At 39.2% G+C, this 18,043-nt stretch overlaps 1 protein-coding gene across 2 annotated transcripts; it reads right to left on the minus strand.

Moving 5' to 3' along the window:
* Positions 1-1,089: 1,089 nt before the first annotated feature.
* On the minus strand, positions 1,090-16,909 carry MOCS2 (molybdenum cofactor synthesis 2). 2 transcript variants are annotated; one of them, XM_049863631.1, is made up of 6 exons: positions 16,820-16,909; positions 15,710-15,854; positions 10,153-10,280; positions 9,395-9,545; positions 8,298-8,421; positions 1,099-3,383 (listed from the first exon to the last, which is right to left on the minus strand). In XM_049863631.1, exons 2-6 carry the CDS (start codon positions 15,805-15,807, stop codon positions 3,315-3,317), a joined length of 570 nt encoding a protein of 189 aa, XP_049719588.1. In that variant the 5' UTR covers positions 15,808-15,854; positions 16,820-16,909; the 3' UTR covers positions 1,099-3,314. The 2 variants fall into 2 exon arrangements, with proteins under 2 accessions (XP_049719598.1, XP_049719588.1); XM_049863641.1 differs by lacking the exon at positions 8,298-8,421 and having other exon boundaries at positions 1,090-3,383.
* Between the last annotated feature and the right edge of the window lie 1,134 nt (positions 16,910-18,043).

Consider the following 18,043-nt stretch of genomic DNA (forward strand, 5'->3'; position numbering starts at 1 on the left):
TACACAGGGGGCTATTACAAAATGAAATAAAGCAATAAAACAGAATAAGGGACTACCTGGAGGAAGAGCACTCCAGACGGACAGGTAAAGGCCTAAGACATGAATAAACTTACTAGGTACCAGCCACAGCAAGACAGGGAGCTTGGGGCAGGAGAGAAGGTAAGAAGAGCAGGCAGGGGCCCAATCATGTTGGGTCGTGTAGGCCATGGTAACAACTTTGAAGCTTAATGATGTGATTAGCTAATGGAAGATTCTGAGTAGATGATGAAATGATTCAACTTCTAAGATTACTGTGTATGGAGAATGGAGCAGGGAGAAGGGAAGGGCAACAGCAGGGGGACTACCAGCAAGGAGACCACTGCAGTAGTCCAAGAGAAATGGAGGGTTGGGTGGGACCAAGGAAGCAGCAGTAGGAGGAGGAAGTGGCTGGATTCAGGATACACGTAGGAGTCTCTTTTCTAACTCTTCGAAAGGTTCTGAGAGCAAGACTCAAGCTACTGGCTTTCAAACTACTATTTCTTACAACACATTGAAAATATACCGTGACTCTAAACATCATATGCAAATGACAAAAAACATCCACAAAATATTTCATTCATTGGCCTTCTGCTGTTACTTTCATTCAAAGAAGACGAAATTGTGTTTGTTTTGCTACCAGTTCAAAAATACTTGAAAAAGCTGAATTTTCTACTTTTTGAGTGGACTTACCTAGCTATCATCCGTAGTGACAGCTCCAAAGTGACCTTGAAACCTTCTAGGCAATCTGCATAAAGCTATTTCTTTCTTTTTTTAAATGTTATTCTTCTGATTCCTTGAGCAGCCAAGTTACAGAGATACAATGGCTAAGTAACAGTGATGCTAATGCCAGCCCTAATATCTCAGCCACCAATTAACTCTGCCACTTCCTGAGGAAGCAGAGGTCAACAAAGATCCTGTTTAAACTTCCAGGGATATATCTGGGATACCCCAGATTAACTCCTTCACCTCTGTATTGGGAACTTAAAAGCGTAATTGTCTGTGTGCCAGATTTAAAGTCTACTTAATGAAGGCATAATTCTTTAAAAACATGTTCAGAAAGTGTTATGTTCTTCAAAAATAAATAACATCGATAAAGAACCTCTTAAGAAATATTTAAGAAGAAAAATCTTAAAATCCAAATTTCTCATATTAGCATATGCAACAACATAAACATATTAGTAACATAGGAGCAGTATTTATAGTGGCACAGTAACCCTTTGGTAAGGTGCTTTCAGAGGTAAAGTAACTGACTCTGTCCAATATCTAGCCCCTGTTCTCAAATGGGGGTAGCTTAAAGTTTGCTGTTGTTGTTGTTGTTAGGTGACACTGAGTCATTCCTGACTTATAACGACCCTATAGGACAGAGCAGAACTGCCCCACAGGGCTTCCAAGGAGCGGCTGGTGGATTTGAACTGCTGAACCTTTGGTTAGCAGCCGAGCTCTTAACCACTGTACCACCAGGGGTCCAGGTTAGAGTTTAGTAGAAGGGAAAGGAAGGTTCTGAATTCACAGAGTGTTAGGCTGAAACCAGGAGCCCTGGTGGTGCAATGGTTAAGCACTTGGTTGCTAACTGGAAGGTTAGTCGTTCGAACCCACTCAGCAGCTTCTCGGAACAAAGAGCTGGCCATCTCCTCCCATAAAGATTACGGGCTAGGAAACTTTAAGAAGCAGTTCTACTCTGTCATATAGGGTCACTTTAAGTCAGAACCGACTCTATGGCACACAACAACAAAGGCTGATACCAGAAAGGCAACCCTGTCAGTGTAAAGAGGTAGGTGGAGGGTTTGTCTGCCTTCCTGGTATTTTTCTGGCTCGGTCTCTCTGGATCAGGCCGAGAAACCCCACTGCCATCAAGTCGCGTTTCCAAGACTGGAAGCAGACTGCCACATCTTTCTCCCATGTTGCTACTGGTGGGTTTGAACTTCTGTCCTTTCAGTTAGCAGTCGAGCACTTAACCGCTTGTGCCACCAGGGCTCCTAGGCCAAGGAATAAGTCCCAAGTAACCAGGAGATTGCTGAAGTTAATGTGGCTGTCCTGGATGCTGAATCACCCCACTGGTACTTAACCTTGGTGGACAAGGGCCACCAGGTGAGTGCCTGGCACAGAACAGGTATTCAATATTTACTGAATAAGTGACTTTCTTAGGTAAAAACAATGTTTTCACTAAATGTAACAAATAATATTACTAGGTTTCTTATTTGTGGAAGAAACAAGGAAAAAAAGAAAAAAAAGCCTCGATCTGTGTCTGAAAGTAGTATTTTTTCTCAATATGCGTACTGCAAATTATGCAATGATGACAACTGCCCAAAGTATGTCAATATTTTATTATTTTAAGAACTATGTGCGACTTATACACTCACATCTATCTGGACAGGGTACAGGCTGACCAAGCAGCAACTGGATATTGTTCAGTATAAAGGTCTCGTAGAAAACTGATTATTAATGGCTTCACAAATGAGGCTGTATAAGCAACTAAAAACCAGAGTATCTGAGAATGCTTTAATAAATGGTATCATTTTCCTTTTTAATTGGTTGTGGATCAAATTTTAAACATTAACACCGTTCGAACACAAACTATGTTGTTAATTTGCCCGGTTTTAAATTTTTATCCTAAGCTTTACACTGATACAATATTAATAGCTAATAAAATGCAAAAAGTAAGGTAAGAGCATAGACTGGGAAATACTAGAAACGTCCGTATTATAAAATACCTTAGGTATTATTAATGAAAAAAAAAAAACATAAAAAATATAGTTTTTAATTTTTTTATATCATGGGATTATTTCATCTCAGTTAATACTTTAAATATATAAGTTCTAAAAAATACATCAGATTGAGACTTTCTAATAACAGATTTTTATACCATTCAGCTCTGCCAACATTCATGTCATGTACCCCTGATAACAACAATATCACTGAATGTGAGGGGAGGAGGGACAGGAGGGAGGAAGGCTCTCTCTGAGATAGTAACAGTCAGCGATGAGGGGTCACACGTCAATGTGAGCCAAATTACAATCCGAACTCAGCCATGGAATGGTAGGTCAACCACAGGCATTTTTCCTCACATTGAAATTATCCCATTTCTTCTCTAGAGCCCTTCCTCTGTATCTAGTTCTTAGATAAGCCCTCATGGTGCACACTGACTTCTTTTGCCTTTTTTTTTCCTCCCTTTTGTCCCGGTGTGACAAACAAGATATTGTGCTTCAGTAAACAAAACTGTAGGGAAAGAAATTCAAAATGTGACCGGAGATAAAAGTCTACCACATTTAAAACTGAGTGCTCTGAAGATATGTGATTTAATCGTTAGTTCCCCAAAAGCATTCTTTGTTTCTTTTCCAAGATGATGATGACTCTTCATACATTTCCTAGAAAAGAGAAGCGTGACGTGTATTCAGAATAGAACACTTTAGTAAATGCAAATGTATTTGAACACATCAGCAAGTGAAAACCATATCCATTTAAATCTGCTACTCTTTTAACAATCCAATAAATATTTGTATAAAGCCCTGTGAGCAGAAAAATAAATAAACATGTTCCCTACATTTAAGGACTCCCAATCCAATAGAGACAGACAGACAGACAAGGAACGATAACATGACAAGCTGCAACCACGGAGGGGAGGAAATGATTCATTACATCTGGGGCCATGACAGGGAGCAGCACAGGTCTTAAATATTTTTTCATTCCAAACACACCCACTACCTCAACATTTCTAAATATGCTTTTCCAAATGCAGAAGGGTTATTTCCATTAGTTGTTCAAGTAAATGATCATCTATGGAAGTACTTATACAGGAGAGAGTGGCAATCCGGTGAGACCCGCTCTATAAAGTATGCGCCCTGGCTACCTGCCCACCCTCCTCCCTCTATCACAGATGGCCTCAAAGCACAGGCTGGGACTAGAATCTGACTTGAATTTAGATAATTTGTGGAAAGGAAAGGAAAAAGAAAAAATCATTTGCTCTTCTCACTCTCTACTCAGATTCTATTTCTGCAGGGGTTGGAATTCAAATGTGACTGTCCTCTGAACACCTGTACATCCCCCAGTCCTCTGTGTTGTTGTTAGGTGCCATCTGGTCAGTACGGAATCACAGCAATCCTGTGTACAACAGAACAAAACACTGCCCGGTCCCACGCCATCCTCAAAACTGTTGCTATGTTTGAGTCCATCATTGCAGCCACCGTGACAATCCATCTCACTGAAGGTCTTCCTGTTTTTCACTGACCGTCTACTTTACCAAGCACGATATCCTTCTCCAGGGACTGGTCCCTCCTGATAACATATCCAAGGTATGTGAGACCAAGTCTTGCCACTCTTGCTTTTAAGGAGCATTCTGGTTGTACTTCTTCCAAGACAGATTTGTTTGTCCTTCTGGCCATCTGTGGTATATTCAATATTATTCACCAGTACCATAATTCAAAGGTATCAATTCCTTTTTTTTTTTTTTTTGGTCTTCCTTATTCATTGTCCAGCTTTTGCATGTATATGAGGTTACTGAAAACACCATGACTTGGATCATGCACACCTTAGTCATTAAAGTGACATCTGTGCTTTTTTAACACTTTAAAGACATCTTTCGCAGCAGATTTTTCCAGTGCAACAAGTCCTTTGATTTCTTGACTGCTGCTTCCATGGGCATTGATAGGGGATACAAGTAAAATGAAATCCTTGACAACTTCAATCTTTTCTCCGTTTATCATGATGTTGCTCATTGGTCCAGTTGTGAGGATTTTTGTTTTATGTTGAGGTGTAATCCATACTGAAGGCTGTGGTCTTTGATCTTCATTAGTGTTTCAAGTCCTTTTCACTTTCAGCAAGCAAGGTTCTGTCATCTGCATATCGCAGGTTGTTAATGAGTCTTCCACCAATCCTGATGTTCCGTTCTTCTTCATATAGTCCAGCTTCTTGGATTATTTGCTCAGCATACAGATTGAATAACTATGATCAAAGGATACAACTGACACACACCTTTCCTGAATTTAAACCATGCAGTATCCCCTTGTTCTGTCTGAACAACTGCCTCTTGGTCTAAGTACAATCAAGTGTTCTGGAATTCCCATTCTTTGTAATGTTATCCATAATTTGTTATGATCCACACAGTCCAATGCCTTTGCACAGTCAGTAAAACACAGGTAAACATCCTTCTGGTATTCTCTGCCTTCAGCCATGATCCATCTGATATCAGCAATGATATCCCTCATTCCATGTCCTCTTCTGAATTCGGCTTGATATATGGCAATTCCCTGTCAATATACTGCTGTAACCGCTTTTAAATGATCTTCAGTGAAATTTTGTATGTGATAGCAATGATATTATTTGGTAATTTTCACATTCTGTTGGATCACCTTACTTTGGAATGGGTACAATTATGGATCTTTTCCAGTCAGTTGGCCCGGTAGCTAAATTTCTTGGTATAGACAAGTGAGTGCTTCCAGCACTGCATCTGTTTGTTGAACCCTCTCAATTGGTATTCCGCCAACTCTCGGAGCCTTGTTTTTCACCAATGCTTTCAGTGCAGCCTGGACTTCTTCCTTCAGTACCACTGGTTCTTGATCATATACTAGTTCCTGAAATGGCTGAACATCAATCCATTCTCTTTGGCACAGTGACTCTGTGTATTCCTTCCATCTTCTTTTGATGCTTCCTGTGCCATTTAATTTTTTCCCTGTAGAGTCTTTCAATATGGCAACTCAAGCTTGAATTTTTTCTTCAGTTCTTTTGGCTTGAGAAATGCTGAGCATGTTCTTCCCTTTAGTTTTCTATCTCCAGGTCTTTGCACACGTCATTATAATACTTTGTCTTTTCAAGCCACCCTCTGAAGTCTTCTGTTCAGCTCTTTTACTTCGTCATTTCTTCCTTTCGCTTTAGCTACTCTACGTTCATGAGCAAGTTTCAGTGTCTATTCTGACATCCATTTTGGTCTTTTTCTTTCCTGTCTTTTTAATGACCTCTTGCTTTCTTCATGTATGATGTCCTTGATGTCATTCCACAACTCATCTCTGGTCTTCAGTCATTAGTGTTCAATGAATGCCTCAAATCTATTCTGGAGATGGTCTCTAAATTCAGGTGGGATATACTCAAGGTCGTGCTTTGGCTCTCGTGGACTTGTTCTAATTTTCTTCAACTTCAACTTGAACTTGCAGAGGAGCAACTGATGGTTTGTTTGGCTTCTAGTCTTGTTCTGACTGATGATATTGAGCTTTTCCATTGTCTTTTTCCACAGATGTAGTTGATTTGATTCCTGTGTATTACATCTGGCCAGGTCCACATGTATAGTCACCGTTTATGCTCTTGAAAAAAGTTAATTTGTAATGAAGAGGTTGTTGGTCTTGCAAAACTCTATCATGAGATCTCCGGCGTCGTTTCTATCACCAAGGCCCTATTTTCCAACTACCGATCCTACCAGCATTGTATCAGACAATGTTCTGCTGCTATTCATAAGGTTTTCACTGGCCAATTTTTCCAGATGTAGACTGCCAGGTCCTTCTTCTTAGTCTGCCTTAGTCTGGAAGCTCAGCTGAAATCTGTCCACCAAGGGTGACTGTCATAGATTGAACTGTGTCCCCCCAAAATGTGTGTCAACTTGGTTAGGCCATGATTCCCAATATTGTGTGGTTGTCCTCCATTTTGTGATTGTAATTTTATGTTAAAGAGGATTGGAGGGGGACTGTAACACCCTTACTAAGGCCACGTCCCTGATCCAATGTTAAAGGAGTTTTCTCGGGGTGTGGCCTACACCACCTTTTATCTTATAAGAGATAAAAGGAAAGAGAAGTAGACAGTGGGGACCTCATACCACCAAGAAAGCAGTGCCAGGAGCAAAGCATGTTCTTTGGACCTGAGGTTCCTATGTGGAGGAGCTCCCAATCCACAGGAAGACTGATGACCAGGGCCTTCCTCCAGAGCCGACACAGAGAGAAAGCCTTCCCCTGGACCTGAAGCCCTGAGTTTGGACTTCTAGCCTACCAGACTGTGGGAGAATAAATTTCTCTTTGTTAAAGCCATCCACCTGTATTTCTGTTATAGGAGCACTAGATGACTAACACAATGACCCTGCTGGTATCTGAAATACCAGTGGCAAAGTTTCCAGTATCACAGCAACACACAAGCTATCATAGTATGATAAAATGACACATAGCGGAATCCCCTATAGACAGAGAAAAGCAAACAGAAAGCCAAGATAGTCCTGAAAGCATAAAAATGAGAGGATATTCCAACTCCTGCCTTTTTCCTTATTTTCTGAGGCTATCCTTTCATCTAGTTTCTGTCAGCTATCTACTGTCTCACAGCTCATTTTAGTATTACTCTTCCTACCTCTCCCTCCTCTGATGCCTGCCTCGTGGACTATCAGAATTATGACAGCGCTGTTCATACCAAAGCAGCTGTATATCTCAGCTTTATTAACACAGTCCCCTTTCACACGTATCCTATCTTCTAACCCAAAACAGATCTATATCACAACGGGTTTCAATTTTTATTCAGAAAGTATGGTCACTAAATTTCACAGGCCATGGCTCAGAGCCCAGTTTGCTCATCCCTACCACTCACTGGGACAGCAAGCTCCTAGGAAGGATGGGAGACTCACCCTTGAAAAGTCTTAGTCCTCTGCTCTGGCCTTCTGGCCTACCAAGGAGTTAATTAATCCCTCAGCTCTGCTAACAGTATTCTACACCAGGGGAGAAGGTAGGGAGCAGGCCTTTTCATGCCCTTAGAATTCTCTATTTAATCAAAGAATTTTTACTTTATTGATTGGTTTTACTTATTGACAGAAAATAAGTTATAATTCCCTATTTATGCTTTAAAATCCACTCACTAAGCATTTTCTCATAGGAAGCAATACCTTCCCACACCTTTTTTTTTCCCCCCTGAATACGAGATGTAGGAGAAGGGCCATTTGCCTCAAGGAATCTCATTTTAGCCACTGCCTAAATAGTTATACATTATTTTCACTCTCCAAAGGAAAGATGAGAACTCAAGGGAGATGATTTCATATATGGACCACTGGTACAGTTCAGAGTAGGAATCTTAACTCTTACCACTTGTTGAGGCTTACTCTGTGGCATACACTATTTGGAGCACTTGTTTTTCATGCTCAAGAAATGTTGGAAAGGAGATATTACTTAAAAGCCCTATTTCACAGATAAAGAAAATAAGTTTCTATAAAGTCAGGTGTGGGGCATATATACAAACTATATGTACTTTTACTTCTTATCCTTTCTCTAATAGTCCCTGAGAAAAACCATGTCCAAATGGCAAAATTAGATATCTTCTTAACTTACCTTTTTCCATATAGGCACCTGGGCTTTTAAATTGTCAATGGCATAGCTTACAGCTTCCAGGGATGCAGCCCTATGGGCTGAGGACACAGCAATTATAATGCTGGCTTCTGACACAGGGACCAAGCTTTAACAAGATGAAGAAAACAACTTACCATCAACTCTGAATCTATGTGTAAAGAATCTGCTAGACACATGAAAATAAACTACACTAAGTGCTCCTAGAACTATACTCTAGTTCTATTTTATTTGAAGATCTTGTCTAGTAATTCTTCCCAGGTGCATTCAGCAGAGAGGATGCCGAGGTTGTGGCTAATGTGTTAGCATCCATCCACTAAACCTGTTTGATGGGCACCAAGAAGAAGAAGACCTTTCACTAATTCAACAAACACCTGACTCAAATGAACAAGGCACAGTGTCAGGTAATGCCTAAAACTACATAATTATAGTTTAATGTAGAATTTAAAATATTAAACATAGAATTTAAAATATTAAAATAGTAATGAATAGGAAGTATAACGCAGGATTTAAAATATTAAAATAGTAATAAATAGGAAGCAACAGGGTTGATAACATTAATTACTGATAAAATTAATGACTATTAACAAAATTATAATTGCTAAAAACAAAACAATAGCTAATAAAATATGATACACACAGTCTCAATCACTGGTTTCTTCTTAAAGCCTAGAACCCTACTCTTCTCGGTGGTATAATAGGCAAACTAATTTAATGGCCTTCGAAGGCATTTACATGGAAAAGAATCTCTAGCATACTGTCATATAAACTGAGTCCAGACCACAGAACAATTCTGACAAAGCCTCAAGGACTTTACCACATCAGCACAGGCGTTTAGGCCCAGGGTCTAGAAGTCTTTCACATTTGCACTTGTTTCTGTTTACCACACCAGAGGCAACAAGAGCTCCCAACGTTACAACACGAGCTGCCTTTGAAAGCACTCGTGAGGTAGCTCTACGGCCCTCCAGACATACTACACAAATATTCCTCTTTTGGTAGTCTATGAAAGATTTCAGAATTGGACTTAGTACAAAGGGGAAAACAACTATACTTAACTTTTACACTGATAAAGGAAAACATACCCAAGTCTATGGAACACTGCTATGTGCCTGATTGGCCATTTCTGCCGAATGTCACCACAAATTTTCCTGACTTCGTTTTCTGCCATTGGTAGATATGCTTCATATTCTAAGCTAATGACTTTTTTCCCTTCAAAATTATTTCTTGTAGTGCCTAAAAAAAAATAACAATAATAATTAAAACAAGGTTTCTTTCTACAACATAAATAGAATGCTAACAGAATAAAAAATATTATTTTTGAGTAGTAAAATAGACAGCAAACTAATTTGTTCAGATAGTACTATGGAATTTTCTAACACTTGATTATGAAAACAAAATTAAAAAAAAAAAAAATTAACACAGATGATCGAGGATTAAGCTTACTGAAAACGCTCATATGACAAACCATGCCATATTCCTTTTCTGACTAACAGTTAACATTTGATACGTAAAATGAACACATTTATGCTCCCAGGATCATCATCAAGTACATTCTTTCCCTTGATATTTGGAAAACATAGGTTCTCCCTCCTAACAATGACTTCTATCCTACTTCTTTATGCCTTGTAATTTAATACAGGTTAATCTGATGATTACTTAAGTAAAACAAGAACGGAAAAAGTTCTAACCACCACCATGAGTCTTGGTTTATTGCTCCGTATTTTAAAATCTGCTGAATATTAAGATTAATGAATACTAGTATTAACGCTGAATATGGAAAACACTAGCTAATTTCTATTGTCCTGCTCAGTCAATAAAGGCTGTGAAAATTACAACTCACCTACAAATAGAGATATTGCACCACAGAGTGGAGAAGTCACCAACCGTGAAATTTCATCAATTGAAAGCTTCTCAGAAGTGAATTTTATTATATCTTTAGCTGTCTCTTCAATTTCATTTGTATTTTTCCTAGAAACAAGATATTAATAAACCTTACCACTGGTATTAGGAGCAAAACACCCAACTTATAGGCTCATTTTCAATTTACATTCTTATTCTACATTTGATGTGTCAGGAGGCACCATTTGATCTGAATAACAGAAATAAACACATGTAAAATTTTAGTAAAACTCAAAATATGTATACAAACGTTCCTACTAAATTATGCATGATAAGAAATTTATCATCTTAAAATGCAGTCCATCTCATAAGCCAATTCAATCCAAATTCTAAAACTGCCACTTATATCTGCAACCAAATACCTAGACTTATGAAGTGAAATAACTGAACAGAAGATTTCAAAGGGTGTCTCGAGAAGACAAAGTAAAGTATTAGAATGACATGTGCAAAGAACTGGAGATGGAAAACCAAAAGAGAAGAACACTCTCAGCGTTTCTCAAGCTGAAGGAACTGAAGAAAAAATTCAAGCTTCGAGTTGCAATAGTGAAGGATTCTATGTGGAAAATATTAAACGACGCAGGAAGCATCAAAAGAAGATGGAAGGAATACACAGAGTCATTATACCAAAAAGAATTAGTCGATGTTCAACCATTTCAAGAGGTGACATATGATCAGGAACCAATGGTACTGAAGGAAGAAGTCCAAGCTGCTCTGAAGGCATTGGTGAAAACAAGGCTCCACGAATTGATGGAATATCAATTGAGATGTTTCAACAAACAGATGCAGTGCTGGAGGTGCTTACTCGTCTATGCCAAGAAATATGGAAGACAGCTTCCTGGCCAACTGACTGGAAGAGATCCATATTTGTGCCTATTCTCAAGAAAGGTGATCCAACCGAATATGGAAATTATATCATTAATATCACACACAAGCAAAATTTTGCTGAAGATCATTCAAAAATCGCTGCAGCAGTATATTGACAGGGAACTGCCGGTAATTCAGGCTGGTTTCAGAAGAGGATGTGGAACCAGGGATATCATTGCTGATGTCAGATGGATCCTGGCTGAAAGCAGAGAATACCAGAAGGATGTTTATCTGTGTTTTATTGACTATGCAAAGGCATTCGACTGTGTGGATCATAACAAATTATGGATAACATTGCAAAGAATGGGAATTCCTGAACACTTAATTGTGCTCATGAGGAACCTTTACATAGATCAAGGGGCAGCTGTTCGAACAGAACAAGGGGATATTGATTGGTTTAAAGTCAGGAAGGGTGTGCTTCAGGGTTGTATTCCTTCACCATACCTATTCAATCTGTGTGCTGAGCAAATAATACGAGAAGCTGGACTACATGAAGAAGAATGGGGCATCAGGAATGGAGGAAGACTTATTAACAACCAGCATTATGCAGATGACACAACCTTGCTTGCTGAAAGTGAACAGGACTTGAAGCACTTACTAATGAAGATCAAAGACCACAGCCTTCAGTATGGATTGCATCTCAACATAAAGAAAACAAAAATCCTCACATTACTGGTCATTACTGGACCAATGAGCAACATCATGATGGACGGAGAGGAGACTGAAGTTGTCAAGGATTTCATTTTACTTGGATCCACAATCAACACCCATGGAAGCAATAGTCAAGAAATCAAAAGACGCGTTGCACTGGGTAAATCTGCTGCAAAGGACCTCTTTAAAGTGTTGAAGAGCAAAGATGTCACCTTGAAGACTAAGGTGAGCCTGACCCAAGCCATGGTATTTTCAATTGCATCATATGCATGGGAAAGCTAGACAATGAATAAGGAAGACCAAAGAAGAAATTACACCTTTGAATTGTGGTCTTTGCAAAGAATATCGAATATACCATGGACTGCCAAAAGAATGAACAAATCTGTCTTAGAAGAAGTACAACCAGAACCAAGGATGGCAAGACTGCATGTTACATACTTTGGACATGTTGTCAGGAGGGATCAGTCCCTGGAGAAGGACATCATGCTTGGCAGAGTACAGGGTCAGCAGAAAAGAGGAAGACCCTCAACCAGGTGGACTGACACAGTGGCTGCAACAACGAGCTCAAGCATAGCAATGATTGTAGGGATGGCTCAGGACCGGGTGACGTTGTGTTCCATTGTGCATAGGGTCGCTGAGTCGGAACCGACTCGACTGCACCCAACAACAATAACAACATACTTAGATACTGCCACCTTCAACTATAAACACGTCACCCCAGCCATTATCTTACCAAGCACCATACCTCCAGCACCCTTTTCCTTCATCCCAAGAAAACAGGAAGAGTTACCAAAGCAGAGGTGATGGTATTCTACAGGAAGTAAGTTCACTGCACAACCCAACTCCAACTGCAGAACTGAGGAAATAAGGGAAAGAATGGCACACCTATTTGCCAGGTGCTGTGTAAAGTCCTTTCCCAAACATTTTCTCAATTGAAAACCAAAACCAAACCCGTTGCCATCATTCCAACTCCTAAGGACCCTATAGGACACAGTAGAACTGCCCCACAGGGTTTTCAAGCAGTGGCTGGTGGACTCAAACTGCCAGCTTTCTGGTTAGCAGCTGTAGCTCTTAACCACTGTGCCGTTAACGTATCAAATATTTAGTACCACTTACTCAGGGCCAAAGCCGAATGTCTGGCACTGGATACAGACCTGGAAAACAAAAAAGCCAGGCTCCCTGCCCTCATGGTGCTTGGATTCTAACAAGAAAAACAAAGTAATAAACTAACTACAAATAGAGATGACTTATGGAAATAAACAGAGTTCTGCAAGAGAGGATGAGGGTGAGGGGAGGGGCTACCTGAGATAAGGGGATCAAAGAAGGTGTCTCTTGAGAGATAACATAATTATTATTATTTTATTGTGGTAAATATATAGGTAACAAAACATTTAGCATTTCAACAGTCTTCACATTGATACAGTTTGGTGACATTAATTATGTTTGTCATGAATGCTTAGGGTACACAGAAGTTAAGGGTGATGGTATAATTTGGGAGCAGGTAAAGGAGATGGTTGAACAAAGAGGGAACATTTAAAGTTGAGACCTAAAAAATAAGAAGCCAGCCACGTAAAGAAGCAGGGAAAAGGACCCCAGGCAGAGGCAGAGGGGTGGCAAATGCAAAGTCTACGCTCATGGTATGCTCCAGAACCTACAGCAAGGCCCAGAGCCCCAGAAGCAAGAGAGAGAATGAACATGATGGGCTGTCGCTGGACAAGTAGGTAGGACTTTGCAGGCCATAAGGAGAAGGCTGGGTGTAATCAAAATTATAATCATAAATCCTGTGAGGTTTTAGTCCAATTGAAAGATGAGTGGAGGAGACTCAATGAAGTTAAGGACTCACTTAAAGGTGCTAAAATTGCAACTAAAGATTCGTACTAAGTCCAGTGCTCTTTTCCCTATTTCCTTCCAATTACAGAAAAGCAGGATTACTCATACACCACCGGATTCCACTCAACAGCATCTACCACCTCCTGTACTTGCCACCTGAGTTTCTTCTACCTCCTTCTCTTTCAATAAGACACACACACACACACACACACACACCAAAAAGAAAACAAACCCATTGCCATCAAGTTAATTCTGACTCATAGCGACACAAGAGGACAGAGTAGAACTGCCCCATAGGGTTTCCAAGGCTGTAATCTTTATGGCAGTAGACTGCCACATCTTTCTCCCACAGAGCGGCTGGTGGGTTTGAACCACCAACCTTAAGGTTAGTAGCAGAGTGCTTAACCACTGCACCACCAGGGTGCTCCAATAAGATACAGGTAACCCATATATGGTCTGGGAGCTTCAAACCACACCGAGTCCCCACAGTTTCTAATTCTACAAGGACACAGACTTTTAAAACCTAACTGGCAGATTCTAAAACAACATAATACAAACCCTGCCATTCAAATGGAAACCCTGGTGGTGTAGCAGTTAAGTGCTACGGCTGCTAACCAAAAGGTTGGCAGTTCGAATCTACCAGGTGCTCCTTGGAAACGCTACAGGGCAGTTTTACTCTGTCCTATAGGGTCACTATGAGTCAGAATCGACTTGACGGCAGTGGGTTTTTTGTTTTAATAGAATAACAAATCAAGATTTAAAAAAAAAAAAATGGGTGTTATCTCACTTTTATCCTGTTCATTTGCTTCATGATTTAGCCACATCAGTCAACTTCCTATAAGTCAAACACATGAGTACTTTCTGCTCAGGCTTTTGCTCAAACTACTTCCTTCTGCCCGAAATTCTCTTCCTCTCTAATCTTCTGAGTGTCAGCATACTGAGCAACATGCTTTGCAATATTTATTCATCACCTTGTGTGGCATTCACTAGATCCTCCAGGAGAGTGGGGGGAAAAAGACACAGTTTTATATGTATATATAAACAGGCTTCCAGCTTCAGTGGCTTGTGTCTTTCTTTCATGAACAGTGTTCTGCAATTAAGTACAGTATTTACTATTGATTTTGGATAAAACACCATCGAATTAAGAAAATTTTCTTTCATTCCTAACTTACCAAGAGTTTTTAATCAGGCATGATGGTTAATTTTTACATTATTTCTTCTTCAGTTGAGAATGAATTAAGCCTTATTCTGACTGCATACGCTTAAGAGAACCATGCTCTCTCCACACTATACCAACGAATGTTTTTATACATTGGCCTAAAATCTGGACTAAGTTGTTTGGAAAGATGACATGGGCCACAGAGCCACCCGCAACACAGCTATGATAATAAAAGTGTTCATTTATACCTGGGAAATGGTAAGCTTTCTTTTTACGCATAGCAGTCTTCTGACTTTACAGGTGTGCAATTTTTCTACATTTCTCTGTGCCCAGGAGAGCCATTACCCAGTATTAGTAAACATTCGTGAAAAAGCACATATTGTTGCTGTTGTTAGCTGCAATCAAGGTGATTCCGACTCATAGCAACTTCAAGCGTGCAGAATGGAACTGCTCTATAGGGTTTTCAAGATTGTGACCTTTCAAATGCAGATCGCCAAGTCTGTCTTTGGAGGCACCTCTAGGTGGGCTCAAACTGCTAACCTTTTGGTTAGTAGCTGAGCACTGAACTGTTTACGTCACTCAGGGACTCCAAAAAAGCACATAGGGAATCCAATAATCTGACTCTGAATATTGGCTCTGCTACTTATTACCTACATGGTTATATGCAAATTTTTTCATTTCCCTGAATTTCTATTTTCCCACCTGCAAAATGGAGATATGAATACTCCAGAGCCCAGCACTGTGCCGGGCACATAATAAGGTCTCATGAAACCATGTTAAATGAACATCTCAAACTGACATTAAATTGTTCACAGTAGAGTTGATGCAGAGATGGCAGGTAGGTACCCGTGAGTCTGTCTGCACCAATAAAGAGTTGCAGCACCAATAGAGTTGGTACAGACAGATTTAACAGAGAACATACAGCTACGGCAAACCAGTTATAAGTTATTGTCCTTCACCACAATACTGGTTAAGAAAAACAAATCTCACATACCCAGGTAGCTCAAAAGCACTATCCTCCACTAATGGGGGGGATAATGGCAATTTCATCTCCGGATTGGAGCTGGAGGAGTTGATCTCCAAGCTCGACATATTCTTGACGAACAGCAAATATCACTTGATTTCTGACATCAGCCAATCTGAAGGGAAAAAAAGTACGATTTAAAGTATCAATACTATGATACACCTCAAATCTCTTCAGCTGAAGTTAAAGATATTAAGTAAATTTTTATCTGTGAATATCACCTGCAAACTTACTAACTTCCCATGTTCTACGGAAAGGACATATCCACTAATGAACACATTAAACTGCTTATGATATTCAACTGGATGCTGTGTGCCCTGCAGGTAAAAGGTTAGAGGTCAAGTTGAGTGGAGGCCCTCTCATGCTTAATTACCAAGACACTTTATGAGCAACTTCAAAGATAGGAAATCAAGAAGAGGTGTTTTCTTTTTGAGTATGCATTGTGGAATGTCTTTCACATCCCCGGTACTTCCAGGTTAAACATCTATAGCAATTTGACACTACTGACATTCCTGAAATACCTCCAAAAAGTCACTCCTATACTTTGTTCCAAAAAAGCCTTGAGGTAGGAATGACAGCATTAAAATTACAAGATTTTCAAGTATAAGAAAAAAATCAAATATTGCAAAAACTCAAATTCAACAGCATCTATGGTTTGTTATCTTTCATCTTTTTTAAACATAGAAATTTCTATTTTGAGTTCTCTTAAGAGGAGGTGAGGCAAAAAAATTTTAACACACATTTTTAACAAAATTTCTAACAATTTCATTTGATATTATACAAGCACAGACTCTACTTTTTTATAATTTTGTAAGTTATAAAAGCGGATGTAATCATGTCCTTCTGGGACTATTCCAGGTAACTGTGCTCTTTTAGTAAAATCATTTTAACCTTCTTTAATGAATTGTGCATTTCTATACATGAGAATCTAAGTTTTCAGTTGTAGCTCAAAAAAATGCAACCAATAACCCTTTTTGACAGTAGGAATGGAAATCAAAACCAACCTTCTTCTTTGATAATTTACACATTTTAAAAGATTAAAAAGTGTTAATCAAATGCATTCTACAAATTTTTAACTACCCAGGATGTCGACTTTCGATCTCCTTCCACAGTTGCAATGCTTTTATCTGTTGTGGCACAGAAATGGTCTCCGAACGAACTCCTGTTATTTCAGCACTTTTTGCAAAATACAACACTTCAACCTGAAAAGAGGAGAGAAAATGCCTTCATAGTAACAACTCATCATCCTTTTCTGACTGCCTATGATAAGAAGTTTTCCTGTTTTCCAAATGTATTATTTTAATCAAAAAAATTTTATATTACAGAAAATTAAACAGCCCATTAAAAATTTCAGTGTATCTGTTGCTGTGTGTGGTTGAGTACGTTCCAACTCAGGGACCCTATAGAACAGAGGACAGCTACCCCATAGGGTTTCCTAGAACGCAATCTTTACAGAAGGAGATTGCCAGGTCTTTTATCCGGTAGAATCACTGGTAAGTGAAAACCTCCGGCCTTTTGGTTAACAGTTGAGCACTTAACCATCGAGCCACCAAGAAAGCTCTGCATTGAGCTTCCAGTGTATCTACAATTTCAAAATTTGAATAAATTTTTATGTTTTAAATACAATTCAGAATATTTTTTTAATTTTACAAACTTATTGTATCATAATTAAAACCCCAAGTGTTATCTTCTCGGCAAGCCTGATGTTAAACTGTCTTTAATTTACATAAAAATATAGCACTTTTTATAAACACTTCAGACCTGAAAGATTTAACATAAAGCAAACGTTTAAGAGATGCATTACAAATAAGTAATCAAATAAGTGAAATATTTGTGTTTCATGATTGTCAAATGACCTTTGATTCCAGTCTACACTACACCGGACCTAGCTACCGCGGATTAAGTTATGCAACATACAAAACCTGGCATTTATAAATTTAAAATACAGGATCAACGGGTATTCCTAGAACAAACCTGAATGATCAGCCTGGAATCTCAGACAGCTGACCAAGTAAAATACCCATTCAGTGCAAATCATTATCTACGAAATAATGAGAGGTTTGCAAAATAAGGGTTTGCAAATGCATATATGAATATATGCTTCGTAAGAATTCAAACAAATCCTTAATTAAGCGTAATTCTTTTTAATTAAAAACGTATCTTCATCAAAATGAGTAAGATGAAAAATAGGGGGCCAAAAGGTCGAGGGCGCCTTTAGAAACGAGCCTGTCCTCGACGCTGTGACCCAGTCACCAACACTTCACAAGTGGAGTTAACCTCTGCAAGGGCGACCAGAGCAAAGTC

The sequence above is a fragment of the Elephas maximus genome, chromosome 2, assembly GCF_024166365.1.
Source record: "Elephas maximus indicus isolate mEleMax1 chromosome 2, mEleMax1 primary haplotype, whole genome shotgun sequence".
Classification (NCBI taxonomy): domain Eukaryota; kingdom Metazoa; phylum Chordata; class Mammalia; order Proboscidea; family Elephantidae; genus Elephas; species Elephas maximus.